This window comes from Cyprinodon variegatus, unplaced genomic scaffold (genome assembly GCF_000732505.1).
Source record: "Cyprinodon variegatus isolate N-32 unplaced genomic scaffold, C_variegatus-1.0 Scaffold731, whole genome shotgun sequence".
Taxonomy (NCBI): domain Eukaryota; kingdom Metazoa; phylum Chordata; class Actinopteri; order Cyprinodontiformes; family Cyprinodontidae; genus Cyprinodon; species Cyprinodon variegatus.
Window position 1 is genome coordinate 307,125 of NW_015151184.1, and position 11,592 is coordinate 318,716.

General features: G+C 38.1%; 1 protein-coding gene across 2 annotated transcripts in view; it reads right to left on the reverse strand.

The window, feature by feature from the left end:
- Positions 1-11,592, reverse strand: part of LOC107097893 (leucine-rich repeat neuronal protein 2-like) — a 17,790-nt gene continuing 6,198 nt past the window's right edge. For both annotated transcript variants that reach the window (XM_015395233.1, XM_015395232.1), the window contains exon 2: positions 1-3,303. In XM_015395233.1, the coding sequence (XP_015250719.1) occupies positions 594-2,969 (2,376 nt within the window). In that variant the 5' untranslated portion in view covers positions 2,970-3,303 and the 3' untranslated portion in view covers positions 1-593. The remainder of the gene's footprint in view (positions 3,304-11,592) is intronic.

Below are 11,592 nucleotides of genomic sequence, written 5' to 3' on the forward strand. Positions count from 1 at the left end.
TATTTCAAAACATGTTTTTAGATGTGGGATGTTGTATCAGGGATGAGCTCACCAGATGCAAGATGGACTTCTCAGTCCAAGAGCAAAGCAAAAAGCGCTGTGTACATCCATCTGTTTGCCTTAAACCGTCCAAACAAGCAGAAAGTTCCTTCAGCGCCCATCGTTAAGCAGATTTATTAGCTTTGAGAAAGTATGCTCAAGTCCGTGACACATGTTAACTTTAAACAGGACAACATCCCAGAGGGCATAGCTGCTCTCTTCTGTAAATATCCATTTCTAAATGAAGCCAACTTTAGTTTCAGTCCAGTATTCATAGGCAGATCAGGCTCAGTTGTTTCTTCTCGTTTCACCCGAAGCAGAATTGTCCAGCCTTATTTCCCTGGCCAGGGGAGATAAGCAATCTGTACAACACATCTCAACAGAGAAACAAAGTCAATAGATACTTTATGTTTATATAAAATAAATACAAATCTCTCCTTACATCATATGCTCTGATTCCTTCATTTGTGTGAGTGCTAAAGTGTTCATTTTATGTTCCATGTCATAGATATGTCCCAATTTAACATGTCTGCATTAAAATGGGTATAAATATCTCAAATGATATAATATGATGCCAGCTTTTCTTTCATATCTGTTTGTTCTTCATTATTTTCCTTTTTCTTCTGAGTGATTATAACAGTCTTGGGACCCTTAACATCCAGAATGAGGGGATTGTGATGCTTCCCTGCTTCCTCAACAGGTGGGGCGTCCCAGCCTTGCACCGATAGCAGCAGTATGTACGCAAGAAGCAGTAGTGTGACCGCTACGGAGGTCAGTTCTGGATTTAACTGCAGACCGGACCGAGGCTCTGGCACAGACTGGGTTCTGAATGACACACAATGTTTTTTGCTTTCCCCTGAACCTCTGTTGGCATACAAGCCATCCTCACTGATTCCTAGATGTAGACACACTCTGTAAACTGTATCTGCCTGCAGGTGAGTCAGGTTGAAGCTCTGCGTGCCTGCAAGAATCCGTGTGGTGTATGTTGGTGAGTGGGAGTCAGTGTTTGAGTGCACGGCCTGCCAAGATAGGCGAGTAGAAGGGAGGTTTTGTCTGCTCTGCCAGGACAAGATAGCGTAGTGTTCTCCAACCTTGTTCAACTCTAACCTTGCATCTATATTGATGGCTTGAAGTTTCTTCTGTTTAGTCACCACCACCCTTTTTCTATTTTTCCCTCTGTTGTGTACTCCTACCGTAACGCTCCGCGTATCTGCTCCTAATCCATTCTCTGCCACACAGGTATACAGCCCTGCCTCTCTGAATGTAATCCTGCTAATCTCTAGATTTCCCTCAGGCAGTAGCTGGTAGTGTTTGAAAAATTGGCAAACAGTATCATTTTGGCCTTGCATATGCTTGTAACTGGTGGCAGATTTGTTGTTAAAGCCATCAGAAGTTGCATTTATACAGACTGCCGTAGCTGACAAACCTCCGGACGTACTGTTTGTTAAAGGTCCGAGTCTCAGTCCAGAGGGGGTCACCCAGTACAGTTCAGGAGTTGGCTCCGCAAGTGCCCGGCAGTGTAAAACCAGTTTTCCTCCTTCTTGAACCCCAACATAGGAGGGAAGAGAACTAGCAGGAATAGTTGGGAGACAGGATGTAGACATCTCTCCTGAAGAGACCTCTCTTACTCTGCGTGCTCTTAGTTCTGAGGGTGCAGAGCACAAGGTAGCCTCAGGTTGGATGAAGCGAACCACCCGGGCTGCTTCTGCCTTCATTTGCGTGACCCTTTCAACGCGAGGATGAGAGGTGTCCCTGGCGGCCCAGTGGAACAGGCAGTCACATCGCAGTGGGTTGGAGTGTAGGCTGACCTCTTGAAGACTTGGCAGAGAGAGTATGATGTTCTGGTGGAGAGCACTTAGAGAATTAGAGTTTAGCATAAGACTCTCCAGTCTGTTTAGCCTGACAAAAGCCTGAGGATGAACATAAGACAAACGGGGGTTGTTGGTGATCTCTAGCTTTGTAAGCTCTGGTAAGTTCTCTAGAGAGGCTTTATCTATTGATACAAGCTCTTCCATGTTGTTCAGACCTAGCTCTTTTAGATTCACCATGTCTTTAAAATCCCCAGTCTCAATCAGTTTGATACGGTTTTTGTTGAGGTCAAGGAACTTGAGTCCTGGAACTCTTTTCAGGGCTTGTCTGGGTACCTTAGTAAGATGGTTGTCATAGAAGGAAAGGCTTTCCAGTTCTTCAAGCCCTTCAAGTGCCTTCTCAGCCAAACCTCTCAGACCCATACCGCCAAGCACAAGGCTCCGAAGGGACTTTAGTGCCACAAAGCCTCTTTCTGGTAGAGCTTGGACTGGATTACCCCCAAGCATGAGAACTTCCAGCTGAGGCAAAGCCCTGAACCATCGGGGGTCAATCGTTGTGAGTCTGTTGTTATTGATGTGAAGACGGCGAAGGGAGTTAAGACCATTAAAGGCTCCGGGTGCAACTAAATGGAGGTTGTTATGACTGAGAAAAAGTTCTTGTAAAGCTGACAGTAATGAGAAGGAGGCGTCTGGAAGGTGAGTGAGATGGTTTTCCTCAAGGTGTATGGAGAGCAGAGAAGGCAGGGGTGAACTCTGAGTAATCATTTTAACATAACTGAAGCGGTTCTGTGAAAGGTCCAAGTCGGTGAGGTTGGGGAGTCCATGTAGCACGGCAGTGTCCAGTGCTGATAGCAGGTTACTCTGAAGGCGAAGGGTATGGGTGTTCAGTGGTAAGGGATAGGGCAGCTTTGTCAGCAATAGATTGTTACAGTCCACTGTGGGAGCTTCGTGGTAGACGGAATCCAGGGAGAACCATGGCTTGATCTGACACACACATCTCACAGGGCACGGAACATACCACGGCAGTGCCGGTGGCAGCGAGCCCACAACAACGGGCACGCACATAGTGCTAAACACATACAAGAGACAATATGATTGTAGGAGAGCTAAGGCTGGCCTCATAATCCTCTCAGGAGGTGATTCAGACAAGGTGAGGAAGACTTTGTTATGGAGATGAGAGGTGAATCATTTGAAGTGGAGACGTGTGAGCCGACTGTAACAGTAGAGCAGATGGTTTGCTTTCACTACTCATAGCATAACGTTAAAATGGTATTGGTTTTATAGTGATATGACAAATGGAAATGAATCTCCGAATTTTAATAACTGTTCTTTACAATGTGTGACTTTGCAGTGGTAAAGCTGCTGGCTGACAAAGGTGTTCGTTGTCAGAGCATCAGAGTGTTCCCTTGTCAGAGCGAAGATCTGGCTGCAGGTGGATGACTCATTCCTTTGGTCACTGTTTTCAGAAACACAAGATAAGAAACAGATTCAGTAACAGAGCTTTTCTATTTGGAAGTACTGTACTGAGAAACCTCAAAAAATGCCTCAGTAGTAGAACCAACTACAATTATTAAATCAAACTTGCATAACAACAAGAAGGATAAAAGATCTCTGAAAGTAACAATCATGCTCTTATCTGGAGAAAAACAGACTAGGGAAAAATGGCATTTGCAAAGCATTACAGTGCAATCTTGAGACTGCAGAAGAACAGTCATTGTCATGAACTAAAAATGGAGAAAATATTGAGCAGCGGTGAAACTTTCAAGGAGGGATCAGCCTACCAAACTTACTCCAAGAACACACTGACAACTCAGTCAGAAGGTGACAGAAGAACAGAGATGGGAAGTAACGAAGTACAAATACTTTGTTACTGTACTCAAGTAGATTTTTAAGATATTTTTACTTTACTTTACTACTTATTTTTATGGCAACTTTTTACTTCTACTCCTTACATTTTTACACAAATATCTGTACTTTCTACTCCTTACATTTTAAAAAATTGGCTCGTTACTTTAGTTTTTAATCATTTCGATGGAGTTACAGTTATTATTTTTCACATCATCAATACCAAATTCAATCTAATTGGATGGGAATCTACGTTGCATTTGACGCACCACTACAAGATGAATCGACAGATTCGGCGGTATTCATTTGCGGCAAATCATTGCAGCTTGGTGGCGGTGGCGTTAGCATAGTAGCATGGACGACGAGATGATCGAAAATGAACACAACGGAGATCTAGTCCTATTGGCAGACATCCATTTAAAATGTAGGCAACGGCATGAAAAAAGTGGTTTCTACTTTTACTTTTATACTTTAAGTAAATTTACAAGCCTGTACTTTGTTACTTTTACTTGAGTAAAGAAGTTTAATCAGTACTTCCACTTTTACCAGAGTATTTTTCAACACAAGTATCTGTACTTTTACTCAAGTACGGAAAGTGAGTACTTTTGCCATTTCTGCAGAAGAATCGAAAATTAAGTTCAAAGCACTACAGAACTATGTTTATGCTTCAATCATAAGGAAGAGACTGGGAAAAAAATAATCCATGGGAGAGATCTAAGTCCAAAACCACCGCAGACCAAAAATAACATGAACACCTATACTCTATACCAAAAATAAAACCTCAATTATAAATAAAAAAAGGAATTTATTTCTGTAGAGTTATATAAAAAGAAGGGAATGTGGAATGTGTCTGTCATATATAGTTTGGTTTATTAGTCCTCTGAATTAGGACTTTAATTTGAAGGGTCTACAGCTGGTCCTGCGATGGACTGGGGACCTGTCCAGGGTGTACCCCGCCTGATGGATGGATGAATGGATGGATGGATGGTCTACAGCTGCTTAGCTGATTTTGGACCTATAAAACTAGTTGCCATTGATGAAACCATAAATTCTGCTCTCTAAAAAAAATCCCACCCAGCCATCAGCAGCCTTATGATACAAAAATTAATGGTCTGCAGTGGTCTATTGAAAGTCTCAAATTATTATTGATGGTTCTGGCTGCATGACAGAGTATTAGGGCCAGGCTAGAGATTTTTTCTATTTCCAGAATAAAGTTGTAATATTATGAGAATAAAGTCATAAAAGCACTAGAATAAGGTCATATTGCGAGAATAAAGTTGTAGTATTACAAGAATGAAGTGATCATACATCAAAGACCAGCTCCACCAAACAGCAACCTGAGTCCACTTTGACATCCTGTCCAATTTGATGCTGGTGCAAAAAGATTTCCTTATTTGTCAAACCAGAGCCAACGTAAAAACTTCACATGATGCTCGATATTCCTCATTTTAGAGAAGACAGTGCTTCGTGTAACAGTTGTCATAAATTATAACTTGTTTCTCCTAATTTTAGGACTTTATTCTCCTAATACTACGACTTTATTCTTGTAATTTTATTACCTTATTCCATAGTGTTACGACTTTATTCTTGTTATTTTATGAATATTCTCATTGCAGCTTTTTTCTCGTAATTTTACGACTTTATTATCATAATTTACGACTTTATTCTCATAATGTTACAACTTTATTGTCGAAATAGAAGGAAAAAAAATGTCTTTAGCCTGGCCTTAATACTCCGTCGTCCTGGCTGCCAAAGATAGCCAATTATTAGTTTCAGATGGGCAACTACTTCTTAACATAGATTCAACCTTGTTTTAACAGATTTTTTCCAATTAATGAAATCCTTTAAAAACTGCAGTTTTTGTATTTTCCCTTTTTTGACATTAAAAATCCCGGAAAACTGCCTGTAAAATAAATGACAATGACTGTATAAGTTAAAAGCACAATTTAAAAGGATCTGTGATTTGTTTTAATAGTGGATTTTATTTGAGAAATATTTATTTTAAATGCAACACAGTGAAAATACTGTAAGCTTTTTAGTTTAAATACATTTAAATGATAAAGGTAAATGATGTAGGCTAGTTCCTGTAGCACTAGCTCTGTCTATACTTGGGTTGCCAACCGTGCCTTGAAAAATGGAATCGTCACGTGTTTAGAAATACAAGTACCTGTCCCATATTTACTGTAGTGGAAAAGGGGCGTACTTTTTCCCGTATTACTGTGATAACTGTTCAGACTCAGGTCGCATTTGAAAAGATCAGATTCGTATCGGATTCAGGACCACATAGCCAAGTGGCCGGGGTCGCATTGGATAAAATCGGATCTGTGTTGTTCAGACTATTATGAAAAGATCAGATACAGGTCACATATGGGAAAAAAATGAATATGGGTCACTTCCGGCTGCTGTGTGACATTTTACACAGAGCTTAATATTTCTGTGTTCAGTCTGTAGGTTCCAGTCCAATAATAGCTAACTGTGTCATCATCCCAGTATGCATCGCACAGGTTAAAAAACTGTCAAACAGGTTAAAAATCACACTGCAAAAATATGAAACCTAATTAAGTTTAAAATAATAGCATTTTTTCTTGAATTAAGCATTTAAGTGCCAATGCCATTTTTTTTCTAAGTATGTATGAGTTTCTATGTGTCAAAACTGTAATTTTAACGTTAATTTGAAAATATGGTTAGGCCAATATGTTCAACTAGTCATGGATCCATTTAAGAGAATAATGATGGTATATAAATTTTTTGTAAGAGCAGCTATTTCTATTCACTATGCATCCAAGAGTCCATAACATAGGTAACAATAAAGTCTGTTTTGTTCTATTGTATTTGATTTGATTCTATCCTATTAAGAACAGAACAAATTATGTTCTGTTGGGATTTTTGCTGTTATTCTCAGGCAGGAGTGATGAAATCATGCAACATGTGCATCAATATTTCATGGAACTACTTCACATAACGTAGTCAGAGTGTGGCCTCCCACAGATGTTATTCATTATGAAACATTTAAATTAGACCCCAAGGATCTTTTATATCATCAGTCTTCTGTAGTTAAGACTCTAATGGGTACAGCAGGAGTTGCTGCTGAAACAAACTTAAAAAGAGACACACACATTAATAGGTTTTCATCATCTCGGGCCTCCGTATCAGGAACAACTTAGTATTCATATTACGTAATTATCATTCTAACATCATAGATGTTTGGCAGCAGTCAAAGCAGACCACTAATTGACTAAATTAGTTAAAGAAAAACTCAATCTTTTTTATTCAACCCACCTTATCTCAACACCAGATTTTATCTGCAAAACAAAAAGAAAATGTATGACATGACGCAAAGGCTATCTAAAAGAAGTAACATGTTCTTTTTTTAGTAGTGCTGCATTTTTAGTCATTCTTTGTATACATATTTTGCAAAGCTTTATCTTTGGTGTTTCCTGTTAAATCAAACATATGTATCATCACATACTTTAAAAAACACTGAAGCACTGCAGGTTTGGTCGTGCACTGCAAGGGTATGTATCCGTTTGCAGATTTATGGACACCAGCCAATAAATTATCATTATTCTGTGATTCCTTTATGACCATTTGCCCTTTTTTTTTATCAATGGGAATAAAGTTTAACTGCATTTTCTTCTAATTTTCAACACTTAAATAATAAAGTATTTGCATAAGCAATTTTATGGGAATGAAGGGTTTATGTTTTTTTTTTTTTTTACATTTTTATAGAAATAGATCCAAAGCAGCTGGATTAAGTGTTGGTGAGTTTACACCAGTTTTGTCACCATTTTCTCTACATATATTTTAGTTATATAAAGGCTCTGTGTTCTATTGAATTTGTTGTACAGATCTTAAACAGACATTTCCGCCTAGAACTAATAATTGGTTGTAATTTCCATGCCTCCTTAACTGTAAGAAAATGTGGTTATGCAATCACAATTAAAGCTCGTTGCAAAAAAGAGCAGGTTTTATAGATGGAAGTGAAATTTGTTTTTTTTTATTATTTGAAAGAAAAAAAAATCCAGAAAAAAACCTTAAAAAACTTTTTTTTAACCTTCTTTTTCCATCAAATTTCACATTTTGAGATTGAGTTTTATGAGTTGCATTCTTTCTAAAATGCCCTTTACCGAGTGTTTGTATTGGGGATATGTGAAAAGAATTTGATTTATAAAACACAATTAGAAAAGAATTCACTTCCTACATTCTTGTCTAATTCATTTCAAAAACTCAATCTGAGAAGCAGAAAAAAATATATTAAAAATGATAAAGTTAAACATATTTAAAAATAAAGAAAAGGAGTAGAAATACAATCTGAAAAACCCAGCAAAGTTACTCTCAAATTTGTTTTGAATAAAAGTTATTTTACATTTTAATTTAAATAACTTTTTTTTGTGACAAAAATGAAATAAAATTCACTCTATGTCTTGGGGTTAACTGGCTAATAGTAAAAAAAAAAGTTGACAGAGAAAAGGTGTAAAATAAAAAACAGCAACAATAAATTTATCTTTAAAAAGCTCGTATAATACATCAGAAACCAAGAAAAGCTGAGTCAAAGGGAATGGTTCAATTGGATTTAACCAAAAAACAAAAAAAAATGATTATGGGATGAAATGTTAATATGTGAATATAAATCGGGTATGTGATGGAAACTATGGTAACCTTAGCTTTATATACTGTGACTGCTTGGTTTATGTGATGTCTTTATGTTGTCATGTAGTCTTGGTGAGACAAGCTTCTGTCCTTTGCCACACGGATGGCCATCTAACAGAGCTGGCTTTCATGCAGCTGCAGAGAAACACAAAGTCTGATCTCATGATAACTCACTGAGAAACCATTTTCCCACTGCTAGTGTTGTAAACAATTTGCCATCCACCTCCCCTTTGGGTATGAAAGTGTAAAGTCAGAGCAAACACTGACATTGAGAGACTCTGTGCTCTCATCCTGCTTTTGACTGAGGACTTTTCACCTTTGACAGCACTTCAGTAATCTAATGTTTCCTCTTTAGGTGATGGAATAGTGAAAGGAATAAAATAGAATGAAATAGAGTGGAACAGAACGTGAAAACAAACAGATATCTAGTCTAATATATATATATATATATATATATATATATATATATATATATATATATATATATATATATATATATATATATATATATCCTAAAAAATCCAAAGATGTAATGGAAGTAGCTGAGACTAACACCACCTGTATGACAGTCGGTTACCATGGAGACTTATTACGTACAGGTGGATGGGCCTTACTGCTGATGATTGACTGCCTGTCTTATGTCTTAGTCATGGTGTGTAATCGTCATCTTGATATGCCACACATGTGAGGTGGGATGGATTATCTCTGCAAAGAAGAAGTGCTAACTATCACAGATTTAGGGTAGGTTTGATTTCAAAGGCTGCATCCTCCAAGGACCCGGTCTCTGGACTAGATCTTTCGAGGTCCGTGAAAATAAAGAAACCGGAAGAGTTTTGGCAGTGAATTCAAACAAGTCTAGCCTTCCACAGCTTTCACCACCTGTATGCTCTGTCGCCTAGCAGCCGTGAGAATTCACAGGCAAAGCAGAAAAAGAATAAATACAGAACTTTTTCAATTTTCAAGAAGCTTTAAAAGCAGCACTGTATCAGATTTATAGTCCCCAACACTCTATATTAGAATCTGTCCTTTAATATCAACCAAACCCATTTACACAGTGACAGGTAAAAACCTTTAGATTAATCATACATGGCTTCTCAGTGGCGCAGGGGGTAGCACTGCTGCCTTGCAGCAAGAATGTTCTGGGCTCGACTCCTGCCCAGGGTCTTTCTGCATGGAGTTAGCATGTTCTCCCTGAGCATGCGTGGGTTCTCTCCGGGTACTCCAGTATCCTCCCACAGTCCAAAAACATGACTAATAGGTTAATTGGCTTCTCTAAATTCTTCTTAGGTGTGAGTGTGTGCGTGAACGGTTGTTTGTCCTGTTTTTCTCTGTGTTGCCCTGTGATGGACTGGCGACCTGTCCAGGGTGTTCCCCGCCTCTCGCCCGTGTACAGCTGGTGATAGGCACCAGCACCCCTCACCACCCCGCTTGGGATAGGCGTGATAGAAAATGGATGGATGGATAAATCAAACGTTAACCGCCACATATCTGACTCAATAACCATTCAAAAAATATATTTTCATTAATTTCAGAAATAACTATTCACAAACTTGTATTATGTGCCGCATAACGAGGAGCCTTGCAATCTGAACAGACCTCGGCACCGCGCTATGACGTCATCGGCCTACGAATCTGGCCTTATGAGGATGCAGCCCCTGAAATCAAACTCAGTGTTATACTGGTTTGTGAACAATATTTGAGGGAAATGGTGATATTGAGTATGTGCAAAAAGTTTTAGATCTTTGAGTTCATCTCATAGAAAATGAGAGCAAAACCAAAATTGTTGCGTTTATATTTGAGTGTATGTGTTTCTGTTTGACTCATGACTGGAAGGTGAGTCTACTATTACCTGCTTGCATTGAATAACTCTCCACATTAATGTCTTAAAGGCATGTGCAAACTAAACCTCAGATTTTGCAGAAGTTTTTTTTTTTTACATTCCATCTACTAGTAGACATTTTTTGATAAATAATAAAAAAACTTAATATATTTTATACATTAGGCATGTTTAAAAAGCGTTATATATAAGGTGGATATTCAGAGATTTTTTGTAAAGAGATAAGACGCAGGCAAAATTTGTAAAGCCCATCTGTTGTTTTCTGCGCTGTAAACTAGAACAACACTAATTTGCGTCTCCCTCACTTTGTTCCAACTGAGATTCCAATAAACTCAAATGTTATGATGTGAATTTTGCTTTATTATTGTTGAAGGAAAGAGCCCATTTTGGAATTGGAAATCTGCAAAAGATGCGACCCAGTAATAAGACTTTTAAGAACTCTTAAGAGTAACTTTGCTGTTTTCTCAGATTTTATTTGATCAAAATATTTTTTTTTCCACATTTCAGTTGTTTGCATTTGTTCATAAGTACTTTTTGGTCAGTTCAACTTTTATTTTTCAAATTTCTCCTTTTTGAGATTCAGTTTTAGGAATTGCGTTCTTTTCAAGTTGTGTTTTACAGATTACTCTGGCTCCATCTGGATACTTCTAATAGGTAAGGACATCAAACCCACGGTGGAAGAGAGTCTGCATTCGCCACAATAAGTGCCATCACAATAGTGCTGACAGGAACTAGGACCACGACCCTATGACTGAGTATCAGGGCCTGACTAAGGTGAATTCTGTCTTTCATAGGCTGTAATTTTATGAGGATAAAGACAGATCATTATAAACTCTGCATATTATGAGAACATGTTGTAATATTATGGGATAAAAGGCTAGTATCATGAGAATAAAGTCATAATATTAGGAGATTAAAGTCAGGATATTACAGTGTTAAAGATGTAACATTATGAGTTTAGTCGTAAAATTAAAAGGGCATTGTTGATCTCCAAGATATCCGTCATAGAAGGATAAGCCCCTACACGGGATGGATCACCGAAACATAACCATTGTGGCGGTTATCAGGAAATCAGGAAAAGGAATAGGAGGAAGGAGCTACAGTGGGAGGAATTCAGATTGAGCTGCTCTCTTCATTTCTGGGGGCGGGCTTCCCCCGTGGAGCGAGGAGGCAATTCAATTGGTCTGCTGGACTTTAGCGACAACATTTTTAATGGTCAAGAGTAAATGTTTTTATTAATACTTTAAATGAAGAGAATGTGAAAACGCAATGTGAAAAGAGTAAAACTTTGTGAAAAGGGTGCCAGTATCAGCATTAATGCTTCTAAGTATATGTTGTACAAAAAAAAACTATGTTTCTTTCGCTCTCAGAGACTTTTTAATTAATCTCTTATAGAAGCATTTTTGTTATTTT